Source organism: Ahaetulla prasina, chromosome 2 (genome assembly GCF_028640845.1).
Source record: "Ahaetulla prasina isolate Xishuangbanna chromosome 2, ASM2864084v1, whole genome shotgun sequence".
Taxonomy (NCBI): domain Eukaryota; kingdom Metazoa; phylum Chordata; class Lepidosauria; order Squamata; family Colubridae; genus Ahaetulla; species Ahaetulla prasina.
This window is the reverse complement of record NC_080540.1, coordinates 183,162,672-183,187,459: the sequence shown is the minus strand read 5'-3', so window position 1 is coordinate 183,187,459 and position 24,788 is coordinate 183,162,672. Positions and strand designations below refer to the sequence as shown.

General features: G+C 50.4%; 1 protein-coding gene across 1 annotated transcript in view; it reads right to left on the bottom strand.

Annotated features, from left to right (window-relative positions):
* Window positions 1-2,700: 2,700 nt before the first annotated feature.
* Window positions 2,701-24,788, bottom strand: part of RAB3D (RAB3D, member RAS oncogene family) — a 48,366-nt gene continuing 26,278 nt past the window's right edge. The window contains exons 3-5 of the mRNA XM_058170322.1: window positions 24,541-24,659; window positions 5,371-5,495; window positions 2,701-5,222 (exon numbers count right to left, since the gene is read on the bottom strand). Coding sequence (XP_058026305.1) covers window positions 5,032-5,222; window positions 5,371-5,495; window positions 24,541-24,659 — 435 coding nt within the window. The 3' untranslated portion in view covers window positions 2,701-5,031. The remainder of the gene's footprint in view (window positions 5,223-5,370; window positions 5,496-24,540; window positions 24,660-24,788) is intronic.

The following is a 24,788-nucleotide window of genomic DNA, read 5'->3' as shown; positions in this document are numbered from 1 at the left end:
CTGACAGGGACAATTTGGGGGTCTAGGTTAAATGAAATAGGGGACCCTGTGTACTTGCCCAGCTTTCCATCGAAAATGTCTGCGAAGTCTTTCAGGATGTCCTCCTCCCAGCGGTCCTCCTCTATTTGGTTTATTCCAGTCACAGCCAAGCCCAGAGGTTCAAACCATTCCAGTCCCAATAGGCTAGGCCTGTCCCGGTCTACTATGGTTAGGGGTAACTGTCCTCTAAATTCTTTGAAATCTATGTTGAAAAACCCAACTCCTATCACTGGAATTCGGTTTCCTTGATAGTCTTTTAACATTAGTTTCTGCAGTTTGAGTGTGTTGGTTGTGATTCCTGGTACCAGCTACTTGATGGTTGCCCATGATACCATGGAGAGATAGGATCCCGAGCCGACTTCCATCTTGCATGGCCTTCCCTCGATGGTGATGGTCACTGCCATTTTCTTTGCTTTTCCTGTGCTTGAGTGGCCCACTATTATTGTTTGATGTGTCTCACCCCTCTCGGAACCGTTATCTTTGCTGCGCCGGTACCTTCCAAACGGTTGTCTCCGGTTGCTTTCTTGGGGCCGCTTGGTTCGTTTTGGAGGGCTGGACTGTCTGGATCTGCAGAATACCAGTTGGGTCTGCAGACCCTGGCAATGTGTCCTTTACACTTGCATCACTGGCAGATGGCATCTCGGAACCTGCATTCTGCCCAGGTGTGGTTTCTCTCACAACCAGCACACCAAAGATCCTTTTTTTCCTTGTCTTGGTTTCTCCTTTTCCGTTCCAAATAGAATGGAAACCACATGTTTGCTGGTTCCAAAGAAGAAGCCTACAGAAAAGGTGATAAATTGCTGTACAATCAGGCCAGAAATGTATTAACAAGGGAGATTAGAGCAGCAAAAAGAAGCTACTCTGAAAAGCTAAAGAATCAGTTCTCAACAAATGACCGGCAAACATGTGGAAAACTCTTAAAAATATCACTGGCTATGGCAAACCTCCTTCGGAGGCTGAAGAAAGTGTTTTACTGCAGGTTTGAAAGGAAACTACAGCCGCCTATCTCCACAACCCCCATCTCAGACACACCAACAACAGCCAAGCCTCCTACAACTGACCCCATCCCACTGGGTTCACAACCCTTAGTGATCACAGAAAAGGAAGTGCAAGACCTATTTCACAGACAAAAGCGAGGAAAAGCTCCAGGCTCAGACAAGATAATGCCTTCTTGTTGAAAAGTTTGTGCTGACCAATTGGCCCCCATCTTCACCTGTATCTTCAATAAATCACTAGAGATGTGCTATGTTTCTTCTTACTTCAAACACTCTACTATCATCCCAGTGCCAAAGAAGCCCATCATGAAGGAACTGAATGACTACAGACCAGTTGCTCTAATATCTGTAGTCATGAAAACCTTTGAAAGGCTAGTGCTGTCCCACTTGAAAACCATCACGGATCTGCTGTTAGACCCCTTGCAATTTGCATACCGAGCAAATAGATCAACAGATGATGCTGTTAATATGGCTCTGCACTACATCCTACAACATCTTGAATCTCCAAAGATCTATGCAAGGGTCCTCTTTGTAGACTTTAGTTCAGCATTCAATACCATCATTCCAGATACTCTTCTAACCAAGTTAAACCAGCTAAAGGTACCTGAACAGACTTGTAAGTGGATCACAAGCTTCCTAACAAACAGGAAGCAGCAGGTGAAGCTAAGCAGAATCAAATCAGATACCCAGAGGTGAAATGCTCCCAGTTTGGACCGGATTGCCCAATCTGATAGCAATGGTGGTGGGTGGTTCGGAGAACCAGTAGCAAAAATCCTTCCCCCACCCACCATGCCCAGCTGAGCTGTGCGATCATCAGAGGTTTTTGTTTTTTTTACTTTTAAAAGCATTTTTCCTTTGGCCAAAAAAAAGTAAAAAAAAAAAGCCAAAGAGGTTGTAGAAAAAATGCTTTTAAAAGTAAAAAAAAAAGTTGGCCACGCTCACCCAGTCACATTACACCCCCCCACCAAGCCACACCCACCGAACCGGTAGTAACACATTTTACATTTCACCACTGCAGATACCTGAACAGGCTGTGTGCTCTCCCAACTACTCTTCTCTCTGTATACCAATGACTGCATCTCTAACAATCATCTGTTAAACTATTGAAGTTCGCAGATGACACAACAGTGATTGGTCTCATTTGAGACAATGATGAATCCACATACAGACGGGAGTTTGAACAACTAGTCTTGTGGTGCGACCGAAACAATGTGGAACTGAACACACAAAACCGTAGAAATGATGATAGACTTTAGGAGAAACCCTTCCATACTTCCACCTCTTACAATACTAGACAACACAGTATCAACAGTAGAGACCTTCAGATTTCTAGGTTCTACCATATCGCAAGATCTAAAATGGACAGCCCACATCAAAAACATCATCAAAAAAGCCCAACAAAGAATGTTCTTTTTGCGCCAACTCAGAAAGCTCAAACTGCCCAAGGAGCTGTTGATACAATTCTACAGAGGAATTATTGAGTCTGTCATTTGCACCCCTATAACTGTCTGGTTTGCTTTTGCAACCCAACAAGACAGACACAGACTTCAGAGGATAATTAGAATTGCAGAAAAAACAATGGCTACCAACCTGCCTTCCATTGAGGATTTGTATACTGCACGAATCAAAGAGAGCTGTGAAAATATTTACAGACCCCTCTCATCCTGGACATAAACTGTTTCAACTCCTACCCTCAAAACGACGGTACAGAACAACTGCACACCAGAACAACTAGACACAATAAGTTCTTCCCGAATGCCATCACTCTGCTAAACAAATAATTCCTCAACACTGTCAAACTATTACTAAATCTGCCCTACTGTTAATCTTCTCATCGTTCCCATCACCCATGTCCTTCCACTTATGATTGTAGGACTGTAATTTTGTTGCTTGTATCCTTATGATTTATATTGTTTCCTGATTACTTATTTGTACCCTATGACTATTATTAAGTGTTTTACCTTAGAATTCTCAATGAACCTATCTTTTCTTTTATGTACACTGAGAGCATATGCACCAAGACAAATTCCTTGTGTGTCCAATCACACTTGGCCAAAAAAAAAAAAATTCTGGAAATGGAGTTTCATATGTATGAAAGTCCAGAGAAGAAGCCTCTTTTGCTTCAGTTGAGTTTACATAACAACAATTCTCTCCTCTCTTCCCTCAAACCCCAGTCTGAAGACCTGAAACTAGAGCCAGAGAAGTGAACAAAATTTTAGTTCAACTTCTACTGCTTGTAATTGTGACAACCGTGCATTATTGTCCATGTATTATGTTCCCTCTCCTTAATAAACTACCGTATCTGCGAATGTTCCACAGGAATACAATATAAAGATTCTTGATTGTAGTAGGCAAGGAAGCTCTAATGACAACAGCAAGCCTGATGGGGAGGGAAATATCTGAGCCTAAAAGCTGGAGTGTGAACTCTGTTAGAGACTAAATGCCCTTGGGGTCTTACAAACATTATTCTGGAAGATACAAATGTCAATTCTCTTGAAGCCTTGTGAGAAACTTCGTTAAGAGCCTTTTTGAACTGTGTGAACCAGAATTTGGGATGTCTCTTCAATTTGAGAGGCAATAGAAAAACACAAGGTTCATCTGTAGGAGGGGAAAGGGAGGCAAGTGACCAAAAATGCACCAATATGTAGTGATGTAAACTCCAGCTCTTACTATGGGTTGCAATACTGAACAGAAATACAAATGGGTGGAGCTTGTGCCATGATATCACAATATACGTTTTGATATCTTTGTGGTTAGCAGTGGAAGCTTGACAGTGATAGACAATCCAAAGGTGGCATGTGTGCCTCTAGTATCTCATTTATAGCCAAAACGTTTAGACACTTTTTAATTGGGAGGCATTTTAAGGGATTAATCATCAAGCATTTGACTGGGATGGCATAAGGCTCCTGCCTTGAGCGGAGAGTTGGATTAGAAAACCACCAAGATCTCTTCCAGCCCTATGATTCTATGTTCTATGTTTAACTCAAGATTTGGTGAACCTTAAAACAGGACAGTGCCACTTAAAAGCTTCATTGCTGTAAACATTCCCCACTGGAGGAGTTAGATTTCAGCCTTGCCTTATCTGATGACATTGCAGCCTTATACATAGCCTTATACATACTTAGACATAGCAGAAAGAGCAAGTTGGTCTCCTAGGCCTAAAAGGTTGCTTGTTCCCCCTCCTTTTGGTATTTCTATAGGCCCAAGAGATTGGATCAGTGGATGCTTTCTGATTAAGCATGATCCATCTTATGGTAAACAGTTCTGAAGAGAAAAATCTACTGTCAGAATTCTCCACACATATTTCTCTCACCTACAGCTAGTTCTTAAGGGCTGGCTGAACGAGGATATCCAGCTTCAAAGTGCCATGGGATTTATTTTTTAGATAGAGAAAACTGTAGAAGGCTGAATTTGGCAGAAAATTCAAAGGAATAACATAGGCCCTTTCCAATAAAAAAACTTTTTATTAAAAGGTGTAAAATTTTGTGAACTGCAGCTCACCTAATCAAATGTGTGGAGTAGTTAAACAGTTGCAGGATTTAAACTGGGAAAAGGCAAGAGGGGAAGGAAGCATGCTTATGCAGATCCAGGTTTTATATGAAACAAATTGCTCAATTCCTAGTCACTAAGTGAGAGCAATCAAATCAGAGAACTAGCACTAGAATCTTGAAAAGAGTGGGGACAAAGTTGGGCACACTGCCAGAGAGAGGCCCAATTTATCTGGGTTGCAAAGACATGTTGTCATTGGGAGTGTAAACTGAAGTGCATATATGCAAAAGAAATCATACTCCTTTGCCAGAAAAGGCCAATCATGCTGCAGAGAAAAGGAGGGGAAGCATCTGATGCATGCTGTCAGAGGCCATACAGGCACAGCCAGAGGCAAACAGGGAGATGTGCCAACCAGCAGTCAAAGGAGATGTGCAATCTGCTGAAGTTTCCTCCTCATTTATGTAGGGCAGCGAGGCACCGCAGGTCTCAGTGGTCAGCAAAGTTCCATCTAGCAGGAACAACTGTTGGACTGTGAAGCTGATGCTTCCTTCAGGGCAGTGTTCTTATGATTGGTGCTGTTCATGCCAGAGCTTGCATCCAGGCTCTCATTCATCTTCTCACAGATTATGTCCACCAAGCGCTCAAAGACCTGCTTGACATTGATATTATCCTTGGCACTGGCTTCAAAGAATTCTAAACCTGGAAGAAAAAGAAATGTTAAAAGAAGCAGCAGCAACAGTCCAAAGGTGGGAGGGGAGAAAGAGCGGGAGGCATTTCTTGTTTTGTTGGGTATGAAATTGGGAGCAATCTAATCTGGAGGTGTTCCCATATAAGAGACAAAACAAACCTAGTTCATCAGCAAGTCTCTTGCCATCTTCAGTGGGTATTACTCGATTATCCTCCAGGTCACACTTGTTCCCAACCAGAATCACTTGAGCATTATCCCAGGAGTAAGTCTTGATCTGAGTTGCCCTAAGAGAGGGATATAGAAAATTTCTGGAATGGATTTGATATTGGGTTTGTAATTTCACAGTTACCTAAAAAGAACAGTCAGTGACAGTCACAAGGCAGAAGAATCATCCTCATTTCATCAGTTCATAGACACTATTATTTCCACCTTTTGAAAAAAAGAACTATGTTGATTTGAATGGAGGTTGCTCTCCCCACTTTCCCTAATTGACAGGAATGGGGAATGGGAAATCAGAATGCTTATTGTCTGCACACACCCAGAATGAGGGTGTGTGCAGACAATACAAATCTAACACTTGGTTTATTCAGACAGGAAGGTCTTAACTCTCTTAACTTCTTCTGCAATCATCGCCATTGGTCTCATCAAATGATGGTATGCCTCACAGCAGAAACTAGTCAGTAGAAAACAGTATCCAACTGCCAGTGCCTCTCAGTTTTCTAAGATGAGCTTTTGAGTGTATGAGTTACAATAATTCTGGAAGCTCTTTTTAGAACTGTAGTGGACTAGGGAGAGAAAAGTGTGAAGCCTCCAAGGATCAGGTAGCCGAGGAAGTTGGTGGAGGACATATCAGAAGAAAGGTAATATGACAGAAAAGACAACTTCTAAAAAGAGAAGAAATGGAATGACTTCTAAAACAGAGTCATAATTTGGAGTTTGAAGAATTTTTGGAAAGTTGTTTTTTGTTAGAGTAAGTTGTATAAGCAATGACTGGACATATTTTTGTCATTGTTGCAAACCATTTCTGGTTGGTGGAGTAGTTTGCAAAAGAATTGTGGCTGTTCTTGTTCTGTTTTGAAGTGTTTGATGGGTGGTTGGGGAATGTGGTTTATTATTATATGAAAAAGGAAGAGCTTGGAATTCAGTTAGCAGGTGTGCATTTTTATTTAGTTTGTTTTGGTATTTATTTATTTATTTATTTATTTATTCGTATTTTTATACCGCCCTTCTCCGAAGACTCAGGGCGGTGTACAGCCAATAAAATGACAAAAATCCCAACAAATTTAAAATACACTATTAAATTTAAAAAACTGATTCAATCGCTGTAACTTAAGATATTAGCTAAAATTTATCAAAACTAAAACCTTGGTAAAAACCCTATTAAAACCCACTAAAACCCCATACTAAAATCAGTCAGGCCAGCCCCGATTGGTGAAAAAAGAAAGTCTTGAGCTCGCGCTTAAAGGTCTGGAAATCAGGGAGGAGACAGCTCATTCCATAAAGCCAGGGCCCCCACAGAGAACGCCCTTCCCCTGGGAGCCGCCAGCCGACATTGACTAGCCGACGGCACCCTAAGAAGACCCTCCCTGTGGGCACGCACTGGACGTATCGGACAATGGGAGGTAACTGTCGGCAGCAGGCGGTCCCGTAAATATCCCTGTCCAATGCCCTGGAGCGCTTTAAAGGTGATAACCAACACCTTGAAGCGCACCCGGAAGACCACCGGCAACCAATGCAGCCTGTGCAGGAGAGGTGTTACATGGGAGCTACGAGGAGCTCCCTCAATCCCCCGCGCGGCCGCATTATGCACCAGTTGGAGCCTCCGGGTGCTCCTCAAGGGGAGCCCCATGTAGAGAGCATTGCAGTAATCCAGACGGGAAGTGATGAGGGCATGAGTGACCGTGCATAACGCGTCCCAGTCCAGGAAAGGGCGCAATTGCCGAATCAGGCGAACCTGATGAAAAGCTCCCCTGGCGAGGGCTGTCAAGTGGTCTTCTAAAGACAGCCATGCATCCAGGAGAACGCCTAAATTGCGCACCAATTCCCTGGGGGCTAACGATTCGCCCCCCACAGTTAGCGATGGAGTAAGCTGACTGTGCCGGGACGCCGGCATCCACAGCCACTCCGTCTTGGATGGGTTGAGTCGGAGCCTGTTCGTCCCCATCCAGACCCGAACGGCCTCAAGACACCGAGTCATCACATCGACAGCTTCGTTGGGGTGGTTCGGGGTGGAGATGTACAATTAAGTGTCATCAGCATAAAGCTGACAGCTCACCCCGAAACCACGGATGATCTCTCCCAGCGGCTTCATATAGATGTTGAACAAGAGGGGCGAGAGAATCGACCCCTGCGGAACCCCACAAGTGAGTTGCCTAGGGGTCGATCTCTGCCCCCCGTCAACACCGTCTGCGAGCGGTCGGAGAGGTAGGAGGAGAACCACCGTAAAACGGTGCCTCCCACCCCCAAGCCCTCCAACCGCCACAGCAGGATACCATGGTCGATGGTATCGAACGCCGCTGATAGATCTAACAGGACAAGAACAGAGGAACCACCTCTGTCCCGTGCCCTCCAGAGATCATCAACCAACGCGACCAAAGCCGTCTCTGTGCTGTACCCAGGCCTGAAGCCGGACTGGCACGGGTCTAGATAAACAGTTTCCTCCAGGTACTGGGGGAGTTGCCAAGCCACCACACTCTCTACAACCTTCGCCAGAAAGCGAAGATTGGAGACTGGACGATAATTAGCTAAAATAGCTGGGTCCAGGGAAGGCTTCTTAAGGAGGGGCCTCACCACCGCCTCTTTCAAGGCGGCTGGGAAAACTCCCTCCCTCAGAGAAGCGCTGATAATTCCCTGGAGCCAGCCTCGTGTAACCTCCTGGGTGGCCAGTACTAACCAGGAGGGACACGGGTCCAATAAACATGTGGTGGCATTCAACCTCCCCAGTATCCTGTCATCCTCCCATGTCATCGGGAGTCACAGGATCAAACTCAGCCCAAACAATGTTCTCAAGACGCGCCCGCGTCATCCCGTCCGGATCTACCCAATCTGTGTCCAACCCATCCCGGATCTGAGCGATTTTATCGTGCAGATAACTTCCAAATTCCTCAGCCTGACCTTGCAAGGGGTCCTCCCGAGCCCCCTGAAACAGAAAGGAGCTGTTGTGTCTCGTCTGATCTCACCTCAGCTGGGGTCTTCTTATCTGCTTCCGAACGCGGAGGAATGTTCTAGTATGCCTCCCGGCCCCAGCCCTGGCTCCATGCCCAGACAGGCTGAAGAGGAAGAAATATCTCCAGCCCCCAGCTCTGGCTCCATGCCCAGGCAAACGGAGCAACTAGACCCCTCCCCCTCCTCCACAGCATGTGAGCCTGAGGGAGGTCAATTACCAACAGCTGCCGACTGGAGTGACCCTCGCATCAGAAGACTTGATAGGCGGAGGCAACAGAAGGAAGGGAGGGGCAGGCCTGGATAAGTGCTGAGTCATGGAGCCACACCCCATGGCCTATATAAAGAATCTGCTTTCTGGCATTCTCTGAGTCAGGCAAAGTCTAAACATATCTTGCTGAAGTCACTTTCTGGTCTCCTGCCTGCCCTGAGGACTTTGCTAGGACTTTGGCAGAGCTGCAGAGGCACACCTGATTCGGATTTCCCTGACCCGGCCGTCAGCGGAGGAGTGGGACACGACATCTTGCCTGACTCCCACACATCTACACCACAAGATGGATCAGCAACAGCTGGCGCTGATTGTGCAGCAGCTACAAGCAGATAACCAGCAAATGCAAAAGCAAGTCGCCCAGCTGACTGCTCAACTGGCTGCTGGGAATGCCCCAGCAGTCCAACCTCCTCCTCCTCCTCCTCCTCAGCGCCACAGCCCGGTCCCGGTCCCGGAGAAGTTCTCAGGACTGATGGAGATGTTCCCGGCCTTCATGGCCCAGTGCCAGACCTACATGGCAATGCAGCCGGGGGACTTTCCAGATGATCGGGCCAGGGTGGCCTTTGTGATGAACCTGTTGTCTGGCCAGGCTGCTCAGTGGGCCACGCCTTTGGTGCTCAGGGACAGCCCCTTGCTGGCGGACTACCAGGGGTTCTGGGGGCAACTACGCCTAATGTATGAGGACCCCGTGCGGGCCCAGACGGCCGCCTGGCACCTAGGAGAGATTCAACAAGGGCCCCGCCCCCTCTGGGAGTACATCGCTGAATTCCGGTTGCTGTGCCACGATTCAGACTGGAACGACACTGCACTGGCGGACGCGTTCAAGAGGGGCCTTTCGGAAGAGCTCCAGGACGAGCTGGCTCGGGTGGAGGCGCCACGGACCCTCGTTGACCTGGTGCCCCTCTGCCTGCGCCTCGACACCCGTCTCCAGCAACAACCGTCCCGTCGCCGCCAGCAACCGTCAAAGACCGTCGCACTCCCTCGACCCGTGCCGACCCCGCCCCGGGCCGCCCCGCACTTCGTGGCCGCCGCCGAGGAGCCCATGGAGTTAGGAGCGGCCAGGCCTCACCTGACGGCCCAGGAGCGGAGCTGGAGGCGCCAAGGGGAGCTGTGTTTGTACTGTGGGGAGCCCGGCCATTTCGCCGCCGCATGCCCCAGGAAGCGCGGCGGAGCACGTGCGCCCGTCCCCGAATCCCAGCCTGGCCAGTCGGGAAACGGGGCAGGCCCGGCCTCGGGGAAACCTTAGGCCGGGCACGGATCAAGCCCCCGCCAGACATGGCCGACGTGGACCCCGGGCCCCCTCGGCACCTGATTTTGGACACCCGGGTGTGGGTGCGTGACCGGCCGGAGGGGATCCCGGCGCAAGCGCTGGTGGATTCGGGGGCCACCACAAACTTTATGGACCAGGCCTTCGTGGACCATTTTGGGGTCCCCTTGGTACCGGTGGACCCTTCGATGAGCGTCGAGACAATCGACGGGAGGGAGCTGGTGGCCGGACCCATTAACTTCGCCACGCAGCCCTTGCGCCTCGCCATCGGGGACCACGAGGAGGCGATTCGCTTCTACGTGACAGCAGACCTCCACTTCCCGGTGATCCTCAGACTGGCCTGGCTGCGGACTCACGACCCTCAGGTGGCCTGGTCGCGGAACGCCATCTCGTTTCCCAGCCTACAGTGTGTCGATCATATCCGCCACACCTGTGCCGGCCAGGACGTCTTCACCCCGGCCATCGCCATGCCCCCTGAGCTGCAGGACTTTGCTGACGTCTTCAGCAAAAAGGAGGCGGACCGCTTGCCCCTGCACCGGCCCTACGACTGCCCCGTGGACCTGCAGCCCGGCGCCCCAATGCCAACGGGTTGCCTGTATTCCATGTCCGAGCCCGAGTTGGCCGCCCTCAGGGACTTTCTGGACAGAAATCTGGCCCGAGGGTTCATCCGGCCTTCCAAGTCCCCTCTGTCGGCCCCAGTCCTCTTCGTGAAAAAGAAGACGGGGGATTTGCGCCTGTGTTGCGACTACCGCCGGCTGAACGCCATCACGGTGCGGAATCGCTACCCCCTGCCGCTCATCCCGGAGCTGATGGACCGGCTGCGGGAGGCCTCCATCTTTACCAAGCTTGATCTCCGGGAGGCCTACAACCTGGTGCGGATGCGTGAAGGGGACGAGTGGAAGACGGCATTCGGCACCCGGTACGGACATTACGAGTACACGGTCATGCCGTTCGGGCTGACCAACGCCCCCGCCGTCTTCCAACATTTTATGAACGATGTGTTCCGGGACATGTTGGATCGGTTCATGGTGATCTACCTGAATGACATCCTGGTCTACTCCCGGTCCAGGGAAAGTCACCTCCGGCACCTCCGCCTGGTCCTGCAGCGCCTGCGGGAGCACCAGCTCTACGCCAAGCTGGAGAAGTGCTTTTTCCTCCGGACGTCCATCGAGTTCCTTGGGCATATCCTCTCACCCGAGGGGATCGCCATGGACCCACGCAAGGTGGAGGCCCTGAGCAGCTGGGAAGCCCCGCGTCGGGTGAAGGATGTCCAGCGGCTGCTGGGCTTCGCCAATTACTATCGGACCTTCATCCCGGGCTTCGCCACGCTGACGGCTCCGCTCACCCAGCTCCTCCAGAAAAAGGTCCCGTTCCGGTGGGGTCCCCCGCAGGAGGAAACCTTCACGGCTCTCAAAAATGCTTTCATCACGGAGCCCATCCTGCGACATCCCGACCCGCACCGGCCTTTCGTGGTGGAGACGGACGCCTCCAACGTTGCCCTTGGAGCGGTGCTTCTACAGGCCCTGGCAGATGGCGGCACTCTTTTTCCCTGAGCGTACTACTCGCGGAAGCTCAACCCTTCCGAGCACAACTATACCATCTGGGAAAAGGAGTTGCTGGCTATCAAGGCCACATTCGAGGCGTGGCGGCACCACCTGGAGGGGGCCGGGCATCAGGTGGAGGTCCGAACGGACCATTGGAACCTCGAACATCTCACCACAGCTCGGAAGTTGAACCAGCGGCAGATCCGGTGGTTGCTGTTCTTCGCCCGGTTCAACTTCCACGTAACCTATATCCCCAGCGGCCACAACCGGAGGGCGGACGCCCTGTCCCGTAAGCCGGAGTACCTGAGCGCCCAAGACCCTCTTCCTCCACGAACAGTACTGCCAAGCCTTGGCCGCCACCCGGGAACCGGTGGACTTATGGGCCCGGGTGCGAGAGGCGCAGCGCCAAGACGCCTGGTCTCAGCAGCGGCGAGCGGAGGCGGGCCCCACGTCTCCGTGGACATTGGAAGATGACGTACTCAAGTTCTGGGGGCGGTTGTATGTGCCCACGGGACCGCTCCGGTCCCTCGTCCTGGCCCAGTGCCACGACAACTCTGCTGCGGGCCATTTCGGGTTTTTCAAGACTCTCAACCTGGTGACGCGGACCTTCTAGTGGCCCCGGGTGCGGCATGACATCCATGCCTATGTGATGTCCTGCGTGCCGTGCCGGCAAGCCAAGGCCGCCACGGGGCCCCTCCCGGTCTCCTCCAGCCCTTGCTGACTCCTGACAGACCCTGAGGGGCGATTTCCATGGACTTCCTGACGGACCTGCCGCCGTCCTCGGGGTTCACCACGGTGCTAGTGGTGGTGGACATGCTCATCAAGATGGCACACTTTATCCTGTGCCGCGGGCTGCCCACCACCACCAAGACGGCCCATCTCTTCTTGCAGCACGTCTTCCGCCTCCACAGTCTGCCGGACAGGGTGGTATCGGACCGTGGGGCGCAGTTCACGGCTCGCTTTTGGAAGAGCTTGATGGCCGCATTGGAGGTGCAGGTGTGCCTGTCGTCGGCGCACCATCCGGAGACCGACGGCGGGATGGAGAAGGTCATCGGCGTCCTGGAGCAGTACCTCCGGTGCTTCGTGAACCAACAGCAGGACAACTGGGCCGATTACCTGTCCCTGGCAGAGTTCGCATTCAACAACTCCCAACACACCTCCACCCAGACCACCCCGTTCCTGGCCAACTTGGGGTACCATCCGCGGCTCTTCCCTCTGGCGCCCCCGGACTCCCCGGTTCCCGAGACACAGTCCTTTCTCTCCAAGTTGCACGCGGTCTAGCAGATGGTGCGTCGGCAGCTGAATCGGGCGAAGGAGGACTACAAGCGGGTCGCTGATCGTTCCCGACGGGCAACACCCCCACTGGTGGTCGGAGACCACGTGTGGCTCTCCACAAAGCATCTCCCGTCCGACTGGCTGGCGAAGAAACTGGACCACCGGTTCATCGGTCCGTTCCCCATCGAGGCGGTCATCAATCCGGTGGCCTACCGGCTGACCCTGCCGTGTTCCATGCGGATCCATCCCGTCTTCCACCGGTCCTTGCTGGTCCCTGAGGCCCCGCCGTCTCCCCTCCGGCACCCGGCACTGCCCGTCGCTGTCGACGAGGACGGGGCGGAGGAGTACGAGGTGCACAGCATACGCGACTCCCGCTGGCTGAAGGGGCGCTTCCAATACCTGGTTGCGTGGCAAGGGTACGGGGCCGAGTTCACCTGGGTCGACGCCTCCGATGTCCACGCCCCGGACCTGGTGCAGGCCTTCCACGAGCAGAACCCGGGCCGACCGCATCCCGATCGTCAGCCCCGGGGGAAGGGCCCTGCGGTGAGGGATAGTGTTGTGTCTCGTCCGATCTCATCTCAGCCGGGGTCTTCTTATCTGCTTCCGAACACGGAGGAATGTTCTAGTATGCCTCCCGGCCCCAGCCCTGGCTCCATGCCCAGACAGGCTGAAGAGGAAGAAATATCTCCAGCCCCCAGCTCTGGCTCCATGCCCAGGCAAACGGAGCAACTAGACCCCTCCCCCTCCTCCACAGCATGTGAGCCTGAGGGAGGTCAATTACCAACAGCTGCCGACTGGAGTGACCCTCGCATCAGAAGACTTGATAGGCGGAGGCAACAGAAGGAAGGGAGGGGCAGGCCTGGATAGGTGCTGAGTCATGGAGCCACACCCCATGGCCTATATAAAGAATCTGCTTTCTGGCATTCTCTGAGTCAGGCAAAGTCTAAACATATCTTGCTGAAGTCACTTTCTGGTCTCCTGCCTGCCCTGAGGACTTTGCTAGGACTTTGGCAGAGCTGCAGAGGCACACCTGATTCGGATTTCCCTGACCCGGCCGTCAGCGGAGGAGTGGGACACGACAGGAGCGGGTCGCTCTAAACAAGGTGGCTGGGCGGTTATCTGCCAATGCTATAAGGGCAGCCAAGTATACTTGCTTTGCCATCCTTATTGCCACTAGATAGATTTGAATATGTGACCGTACTAGTGTTCGGTCAGATTCAGAGAAGCTGGCCCTCCAGGCGCTCTCCAGGCGTCTTCTCCGGCGCTTCATCTCTCTCAGCTCCTCAGTAAACCAAGGAGCCAGTCGAGAGCAGCGCCGGGTCAGAGGCCGCATCGGCACGACGCGATCCAAAGCCCCCGCCTCCGCCCTTTCCCAGGCGGCGGCGAGTTCCTTGGCCGAGCCGTGGGCCAGCTCCTCAGGAAATGGCCCAAGCTCCGTCAGGAACCTACTTGGGTTCATCAGGCGCCTGCAACGGAACCAGCGAACTGGCTCCATCTCCCTGCGGTGAGGGTCTGCGGTCCGAAAGTCCAGGCGAAGTCCACGGCAGGGGAGTAATGACTAAATCCCCCACATCCAGATCATTCAGCCACTGTCCCGAGACAAAAATCAAGTCCAGTGTGTGTCCCCCAGTGTGTGTGGGACCATTCACTAACTGGGTCAGGTCCAAGGCTGCCATGGAGGCCATGAACTCCCGAGCTGACGACGATGACTCACCTACTGACGGCAGATTGAAATCCCCCATGACCATGAGCCTGGGGGTATCAACTGCCGCCTTGGCTATCACGTCGAGCAGCTCGGGCAGGGCTGCTGTCACGTGGCAGGGAGCCAGGTACGTGACCAGTAAACCCATCTGTACCCCATGGCCCCACCGCACAAAGAGAGACTCACAGCCAGCTGTCTGCGGGACAGAGACCTCCCTCGGATCCAAACTTTCATTTATAATAACCGCAACCCCCCCACCCCTGCCTTGAACCCTCGGCTGATGAAATGCACAGAAGCCCGGTGGGCACATCTCGACGAGGGGAACGCCCCCTTCTGTGCCCAACCAGGTCTCAGTAACGCCCATCAGGTCCGCACCTCCCTCCTGTATCAGATCTGAAATGAGGGGGCCTTATTAATAACGGACCTGGTGTTGCATAACATCAGTCGAAGGTCGCGGCCTTGAGGGATCTGACCACTCGGGGAACGGGAAAAGGGAGCGGGACCGGAGCACGCAATCGTTTGCAAACAGCGCAGGCGCACTCCCTGAACCTGATATGGTCCCCTCCTTCCGCCCTATCTGCCCCTCCCATAAATCGTACCGATAGAATAATACTCTTGTCCAGGGGCTTCAGTCACCCCCCCTAAATTATCCGAAACTATCTTCCTAACGCGAGCTCTAGCAAGGCCTGGCCCCCTTCCCCACCCACCCCCCTCCCCTCCACCCTGGCCCTCCCTCCCGCTAAAAGCCCCTTAAAAGATTTAGTTAAAAAACTCCTCAAACCCCTCTTTTCTGCATTCCACCTCTCGGGGTTCCAGAACCCGTCATTAAGGTAGGCCCTTGATAAAATAGAGGGCCATGCCCGCGAGAGAGGAGCATCTCACAGACCCAAGAGTTGTGTGGGTGAATATATCATAAAACCAAATAGCACTCAGGGATCGGGGAGTCGTGCCCCGGCCAGTCCAAGATGGTTTCTACAGTTCGGGTATCAAGATGAAAACCCCCGAGGATGCTCTGCCAGCTAGGGAAGGATGTGTCAAGGAACCAAACAGAACACCAAAAAGATGTCCATCAGCCAGGCACAAGAGGCTCCGCCCGTCGGTCCAAAATGTTCTTGCCGTCAGTCCCGGGTCGAAGATAGAAATTTCACCAGACAGTCAACAAGAAGGGAACCAGCAAGTCGACAATGGGTAACCAGAGACGTAGTCCAGCCCAGTCCGGGGGGGGGCACGACGGCCATCGCTACCGCCTCACTCCGTCCCTCTTACCGACGGAGCGGGCCATCACAATCACCGCCCACTCTGAGTCCAGCCGGGGCCGACCCGCAGTTGTCACTCCGGCGCTGCTCCTCCCAATGCCCCCCCGGAACACACCGGGGGAGGGGGGAGGGGGGGCCGCTGCCGCGGCCACCGCAGCCACTCCCATTCCGCCGCTCTCACCGGCGGAGAGGGAGCCCAGCGCGGCAGCCGCGGCCGCCGCCCATGCCGAGCCGATCCAGGCCGATCCAGGCCGATCCAGCTGTCCCTCACATCAAAACATCCTCCGGGACACCCGGGGGGGGGACTGCCTCCGCGACCACCACCAACACCCCCCACTCTGCTGCTCTCACTGGCGGAGGGGGAGCCCGGCCACGCCCATGCCAGGCCAAGCCCAGCCGCGCCACAGTTGTCCCTCCGGCGCTGCTCCTCCTGACGCCCCCCCTCCCGGACACACCAGGGGGAGAGGGGGGGGATCACCGCCGCAACCCCCGCCGCCACCCCCACTCCGCCGCTCTCACCAGTGAAGAGGGAGCCCTCCCCCGCTACCGTCACCACCGCCCACGCTCATGCTGGGCCGAAGACAAGCCGAGCAGGGAAGCTCTGAACGCCACGGGACCATCTTCCCTACCGCCACTCCCCGGGCCTCCTGAACTGGACCTCTCTCACCCAACGGATGGCAGACTCACCCCCAACAGAAACAGGGTGAGCAGACGCTACAGACCATCCAAAGGGGAAGGCTGGAGGGGAAAACGACCCCCCGATTCTCCTCCGCTCATTCACCCGCCGCCATCTTGGCGCATGCTCAAATAATTGATATCAGATTATTGTTAGATAATATTGTTAGGTATTGTTAGATATTGAGGAGATTATTAGTGGGTGGAGTGGTGGACCTTCACCTTATTTATGAATTATGTATTCAGGAGACAGATCAGCAAATTATTGTGCAGGGGGATATTCTGGGACCAGTAACAGTCATTTCAGGAGACGTGCCCAGACAGGTAGGGCCAGTTTTTCACTGAGGCCCAGTGTGGAGAGTAGAGCAGTGTTCTGCAACCTCAGCAACTTTAGGTTGCATGGACTTCAGTTCCCAAAGTGCCCAGTCAGCATGCTTAGCGTTTTCCCTGAGGATCTGATGGGCAGTTTGGCCGAGGCCTTAGTCACTGTCTAGTATGGGTGGGGGTCTGAAATCTGGGATCATATCACCTCTCTCCTGCTTCTCTCTGTGTTACCAATCCTGATGTCATTGGGAATCAGGTTGCATATAAATTTAAATAAATATCACACATCAAACAGGCACATCTTGGGCCAGGCTGCAGGTATCAGTAATGATCTGTGATTGGGAGACCCTGTCATGACTCCTTTGTCATGGAGCAATCACTAACTGATCAGATTGCATTGATTAGCAGGGGTGCTGGGCCGGTGTTCAGAATCAATTTGCCATGTTTTCCAGATTGGATTGAATTCCAGAAGTCACTGCTCTGAAAGCTGGTTAATATGCCAAGCCTTTCAGCAGAGGAGGCCATGGTGACTATCTGAAATTACCAATTATCCCTGGTTTTGATAGACTTCTAGAATGGCTGGGTCGTATCTAAAAGCAAATATGACTAAGTACAGCTTCAACATGCCTTGAAAAAGCTAAGCTATATCAGGGAAAGAGATCCCTGAATCCATTGAGTCAGGTGATAGTCACTTAAGGGATCTGTTCTGTAGGGTCTGAGGCATCTTGAATCATTGTCACTAAATGGGAAAGTGTTACGGATTTCTTCACAAAGTTGCTCATAGTCATTGTTGGATAGTCAGCCCCTTGACGAGGAAGCTTTAGGAGGAAGCTAACAAAACTTGGCCTATTTGTTAGCTCAGTCTGACCTTATGCTCCTTGGAACTAGGGACAGAGTGCTTGAATGCATTTCAGCCATTATTCATCTCTAGGCTGGTATTGGTTGGGATGGAGATAATCAAAATAATGAATGCCTTATTTAGTCTCTTTTTTAAAATGGGTACAGGCTTGGCATTCACTTGACCAAGGATGTCTAAGTTGGTACAGGCAAACAAAACAAAACAAAACAAAACAAAACCTGAATCCAGACAAATCAGAATTTTTGGGGAAAATCTCAATCAATCGACAAAGACTCTTCTTGCTCTGGATATTGTTTCTGGAAGGACCAGGTTGTGGGCTTAGGATAGGAACCTGTACCAAGCTCAGAACAGTCGTCATTTTCCACTTATGTATGACTTATCAATTTTATCCCTTCCTAAAGAGAGATCATCTGTGTGTTCTTTGTCTCCTGGTAAATGCTCCCGGTTCAGACCGGATCAGGTGATTTGGTAGCGATTGTGGCAGGTGGTTCAGAGAACCAGTAGCAATGGCGGCACGAGACTCCGCCCACACGCTCTGGAATAGCCTTTTTCTTACCTTTTAAAAGCATTTTTTTACAACCTATTTGCCTGAATAGGTTGTAAAAAATGCTTTCAAGAGTAAAAAAAAAAGCTCTGATGGTCAGAGGCTCTTTTTTAACCTTTTAAAAGCATTTTTCTCAGGGACTTTCTCTGCTGGTTGGGACATGTCTCCCCATATTCCTCTCGCCGCCTTGGTGCTTGCTTGCTGATTTTGCACTTAAACTTAGTGTGCTGCACAATGGGGGAGACAGCATCTCCTCCTCCTCCTCCTGCAGCCCACAGAGCATTGGCTGCAGCTGGGCAGCCCAGCCAGTGTCTAGGCATGGAGAAAAGTTGTGCATCTCCCAACAAGGGCTGGAAAAAGAGGCAAGTAGAGGGGTGCTTCACTTCCACTCTGGATTACGGAATAAGTCTCCATCTGCCACCATCGCCCTTCTCTTCTCAGGAAGGCGAGGAATGAGCGGGAGGGAAGGACAAGGTGTGGGGGGGGGGGAGCCAGCCAACAGGGAACCACAGCAGGGGGATGAAAGAGCTTCATTTATCTGGGAACCTGAAATGACTCTTGATTTAAATCATATGTTAAAAAGCACCCAAAGAAGAAAGAACATCAACAAAAAAGCCCCAAACAAACCCAACCCTTGCCTGTTTTTGGAAATGGTTCAAGAGGGAACATACATGTGCGCACACACACGCACACACAAACAGGAGAGGGAGAAAGAGAAAGGGAAAGATGAGAGAAAGAGAGAGATGAGAGACAGAGAGGGCTGCCTGCTGTTTCCTGCTGCAGTCGGGCAGAGAGAGAGAGAGAGAGAGAGAGAGAGAGAGAGAGAGAGAGATTCAGCTCCATCTGCTCTCCTCAAGGCAACCTCAAGGCACTGTGCTGTAACAGCCTGACGATTACTCCTTTTGCTAAGCAAGGTTAGGGTTAGGGAGAGAGAGATAGAGAGAGATAGAGAGAGATAGAGAGAGGATTTCACCACTGGTTTATACAGAGGATTGGTGGGGGGAGGAGAATGCGCAGCCCTCCGGGATGGAGAGCAGGGCAAGAGAAGGCTCTGATGTTCGCTTGAGTGGCTCAAGGAAACTCAAAGCATGTTGTGGTCCACCAGCAGCCTGCGGAGCTGGCAATGGAGTTGGACAGCGATGATGCTGAGGAAGAGTGTGGGCCAGTCCTGGAGGCTGGGGAAGGCCCAGATGAGGGCTCTGCGTCGGAGGCTGAAGTGAGGCCAGGGCCATCGGGGAGTGAGGTGCGGACTCCAGAGACAGATAGTAGTGAGGCAGAGGAACAGGAGGAGCCTGTTCCTAATGCAAACATAAGAAGAATTTTTACATTTCACCCCTGCTGTGTAAGGATTCCCAGACATTGTAATAGGTTAAAAAATAGCAGCCAGAACATGGCATCTCTTCTGATTAAGTTGCATTGACTCCAAGAGATTTCCAATTTAAGGTATAGTATTATTACATCTAAATACCCAAATGGCCTGGCCTCACCTGCTTTCCACTCTAAGTGCATCCTGCTCTGTAAAGTGGCCCATTTGGAATCTATAAGAGCTGTGGAATTCCCTTCACTGGTTCTTCAGTCTGCTGCTTTTTCATGATTTAGGAGAAAGTTAGTCTGACTTCTATATTAGCTTATCCTCCACAGAAGATAGGTTTTTAACTGCTATTGATCTTTTAAGGCTAAAATCATAATTTTGTATTGAACCATTTTAACATTAGTTGTTGTTTAAGGATATGGCCTTTTTATGTTTGATATATTCAGGGAGGGGGATTTGATTGCTATTTATTGCTTTTTGCTGGAAACCACTAAGAATTGGTGTCTGGGGTTCACACAGTGAACCACAATCTAAATTAGGACTAAGGAACTGCTGGAACTGGAGCAGAAAGAGATACAGTACCTACATCATTCAGTTCAGTGGTTTCTTGGATTGAATGAATAAACCGGCTTGAGTGTTCCCAGTCCATTGTGTTAGAAATTTTGGAAACCTATACAATACAGCTAAAAGCAACCAAGAGTTTTATATCACTGTAAACGCTAGTAGTCTAGTACTGATACTGGTACTGTTGAGCTTTCATGGATCAGGCACCATCAAAAATGTGGGATTTCTTTTTTCTGAAATACTGTATTTTGGAACATTTGCAGTCATGTAACATTTTTCTCAGCTAATTTGGACAAAGAGACTCCCAACTTTTTCAAAGACTAATGTGAGATAAACTTGCAGCAAAGCATTCAGTGCCTAAAAGATCTGTGTCCATACTGTAAAACAGAAAAGGTTGGTGACTTCTAAATAAAAGCCTTTTGCTCTACTAATTGAGACTTAAGACTAATTGAGACACAGTTTTTAGTGAAAAGCAGAGAGAAAAGTGGTGTAGTATAGAACGGCATTTTTCATCTATAATCCATCCCAACAATTTACTGTCTATTTAGTATTATTGCTAGCATGAGATTGGCTCACGTTATGCTAGATGCCCCATGAAGATTATGTGCATCAAATTAACATGTTTAAGCTACTGCCTGCAGATTTGCCTAAGCACTTGGGATCATTTTCCCAAAAAGGCTCTCTTCTACTATAAGGCATAGTAAGCATGTTTGGTCACCATATTATAAAAAAGATACAGAGATTCTGGAAGGAGTGCAGAAAAAAAGCAGTAAAGATGATTGAGGGCCTCAAGGCTAAACATAGGAAGAATGGTTACAGGAATTGGGTTTGTCTAGTCTAGTTGGCAGCATGGAAAAGAAGGATTAAGGGTGACATGATAGCAGTGTTCCAATATTTGAGGGGCTGCCCCAAAGAAGAGAGGGGTCAATCTATTCTCCAAAGCACCAGAAGGCAGAACAAGAAGCAATGAATGAAAACTAATCAAGAAGAGAACCAATCTAGAAGTAAGGAGAAATTTCCTGACTGTGGGTTAATTGTTCCCAGTTGTTAACCAATTAAGTGGAATGGCTTGCCTCCAGAAGTTGTGGGTGCTCCATCACTGGAGGTTTTAAAGAAGAGACTGGATAGCCTTTTGCCTGAAATGGTATAGGGTCTCCTGCTTGAGCTGGGGGTTGGATTAGAAGACCTCCAAGGTCTCTTCCAATTCTTGTTATTCTGTTAAGCAAAAATTGTACAGCAGGAAAACCTCATAGCTGGAGTGTGAGAACAGGATAATCCAATATCCTGTTCTATATTCATGACTGATATTTGTGGCATATCAGATTTTTGGATATTTCAAGGATCCTGAAAATTTGTACAAGCAACAGACTCTTCCAGTAGCATAGAACACTAGCACATCAGGTAATTCTTGACTTATGACTGGAATTGGGACTGGAATTTTGGTCATAAGTTGTGACTGTCATAAATTGAGACATCCATGTGACCAGGCCTGATTTTATGATTGTTTTTAATTATAGAGAAACTTCCTAACAGTGAGGACAATTAAACAATGGAACAGCTTGCCTTCAGAAATTGTGGCTGCTCCATCATTGGAGGTTTTTAAGAAAAGACTAGACAGTCACTCTCCTGCTTGAGCAGGGAGCTGGACTAGAAGACCTCCAAGGTCCCTTCCATCTCTGTTCTGTTCTGTTCTTATTTATTCAGGCATGTGTAAAACTCTTCTCTCAAATGGGCATTTGTTGCTAGAAACCAGTAAAAACATTGCAAATCATGGTCATGCGACTGCAGAACACTGCAACCAGTTTTAAATGTGAGCCAGTTACCAAGGTCCTAAAATGCAGTGATGTGACTGCGCTGGAGGTGGGGGAGGAAGACGGGACAGCACAATATTGTACAATAGCCAGAAGTGCTTTACAGGCTGTAAAACTCTCTTTCTGAATCTGTCGTAACTCCAAACAGTTATTAAATTACTAGTCATGAGTTGAGGCTTACTTGTACAATGGGGGCATTTATCCTGATTTATAATACATTGTTTTATAATGAGTCAGATGATAAAGTCATACAATGTCACCTATTCTGACTGGCAGTGTTATTTTGGGCCCTGATATTTCCCAGCCTTGTTGTCAAAATCCTTTAATTGGAGATGCCAATAAGCTGCTGTGCACATGAGACACTGCTCCCTAACTCAGCTTTGGCCTCTTAATGTACTGGTAAGAAATTCTGGCCCTCAGCAAGTTCCTAAATAGCAAGAATGTTGCACCTGAGCACATTTCTCAAGGACGTGCTGAGGATTTTGTACAAATTTTGCAGGGACGTGCTGAGGATTTTGTACAGTATCTGTCCGATAAAATCGCTCGGATCCGGGATGGACTGGACGCTGATTGGATAGATTTGGGCGAGATGACGGGAACGAGTCTTGTGGATATTACCTGGGCTGAGTCTGATCCTGTGACTCCTGACGACATGGACAGGCTGTTGGGCAGGCTGAATCCCACCACATGTTTATTGGACCCGTGTCCCTCCTGGTTGGTACTGGCCACACGGGAGGTGACACGAGGCTGGCTCCTGGGAGTTACCAACGCTTCTTTGTTGGGGAGCTTTTTCCCCACTGCCTTGAAAGAGGCGGTGGTGAGGCCCCTCCTCAAGAAGCCTTCCCTGGATCTAGCTGTATTGGCGAACTATTGTCCAGTCTCCAACCTTCGCTTTTTGGCGAAGGTTGTTGAGAGTGTGGTGGCATATCAGCTTCCCCAATACCTGGAGAAATCTGTCTTTCTAAATCCGTTCCAGTCTGGCTTCAGACCTGGATACAGCACTGAGACGGCTTTGGTCGCGTTGGTGGATGACCTCTGGAGGGCTCGGGACAGGAGATGTTCCTCTGTCCTGGTCCTGTTAGACCTCTCGGCGGCTTTTGATACCATCGACCATGGGCCGGAATAGCTCAGGCTGTTAGAGCCTGTTATTAGAACACAGTAGCCTGCAATTACTGCAGGTTCAAGCCCGGCCCAAGGTTGACTCAGCCTTCCATCCTTTATAAGGTAGGTAAAATGAGGACCCAGATTATTGGGGGGGCAATAAGTTGACTTTGTAAAAATATACAAATAGAATGAGACTATTGCCTTATACACTGTAAGCCGCCCTGAGTCTTCGGAGAAGGGCGGGATATAAATGTAAAACAAACAAAAAACAAAAAAATGGTACCCTGCTGCAGCGGTTGGAGGGATTGGGGGTGGGGGGCACCGTTTATCAGTAGTTCTCATCTTATCTCTCTGACCATTCGCAGACGGTGTTGGCAGGGGGGCAGAGATCGACTCCTAGGTGCCTCACTTGTGGGGTGCCTCAGGGGTTGGCTCTCTTGCCTCTCCTGTTCAACATCTACATGAAGCCGCTATGTGAGGTTATCTGTGGTTTCGGGGTGGATTATCATCTGTACGCTGACAATACTCAGCTGTACATTTCCACCCCGAACCACCCCAACGAAGCGGTCGAGGTGATGCCCGGTGTCTTGAGGCTGTGTGGGTCTGGATGGGGAGGAACAGGCTCCAACTCAACCCCACCAAGACAGAGTGGCTGTGGGTTCCGGCGTCCCGGTACAGTCAGCTTACACCTTCACTGACTATTGGGGGTGAAGTATTGGCCCCCAGGAGAAGGGTGCGCAACTTAGGCGTTCTCCTGGATGATCGACTGTCTTCAGAAGAACATCTGACGGCCGTCGCCAGGGGAGCATTTTATCAGGTTCGCCTGATCCGCCAGTTGCGCCCCTTCCTTGACCGGGACTCCTTGCACACGGTCACTCATGCCCTCATTACTTCTCGCCTGGACTATTGCAATGCTCTCTACATGGGGCTCCCTTGAAGAGCACCAGGAGGCTCCAGCTAGTCCAGAATGCGGCTGCGCGGGTAATAGAGGGAGCAGGATAGGTGTTATAGATATAACACCTATCCTGCGTGGCCTGCACTGGCTGCCGGTAGCCTTCCGGGTGCAATTCAAGGTGTTAGTGGACACCTTCAAAGCGCTCCATGGCTTAGGACCGGGCTATTTACGAGACCGCCTACTGCCACCCCGGCCTCCCAACGACCTGTGCGCTCCCACAGAGTGGGCCTGCTCAGGGTGCCGTCGACCAAACAATGTCGGTTGGCAGCCCCCAGGGGGAGAGCCTTCTTTGTGGCAGCACCGGCCCTTTGGAACGAGTTACCTCCGGGGTTACGCCAACTCCCTGACCTCCGAACCTTCAAGCGGGAACTGAAGACCTTACTATTTAATCGTGCGGGACTAGCCTGAGTGTATTTTAATTATAATTTTAAGGGTTTTTACGTCGGTCTATGACCTTTTAGTTGATTAGGCCTATTTAATATTTGTTTTAAATTCATTTTAAATTTATTATTTATATTATGTATTATTTGTGTTTTTAATAAGGCTGTAAACCGCCCTGAGTCCTTCGGGAGAAGGGCGGTATAGAAATTAAATTATAAATAAACTATAAAATTTCAAAGTCTGTTTTCCTAGTCCATAACTGGAAATCACCCCCTTGACAGAAAAAGTCCCTGTTCCAACTCAGGATTCTGCACAGCAAACCTTACCAGTCTTGTACAGCATTGAAAGACTCTTGGTTGGAAATATCATACATGAGTAAAAAACCCATTGCTCCCCTGTAGTAGGCTGTTGTGATGGTTCGATACCGCTCTTGGCCAGCTGTGTCCTTAGAAAGACGGAAACAGAAAAATCAGTTTAATGACTTTCCCTTTCAGACAAAGCTCCATATAGAGTTCCTTATCTTACTACTTACTTTGTCAAACCTTAAAGTCAATTTCATCTATCATCTTTTTTT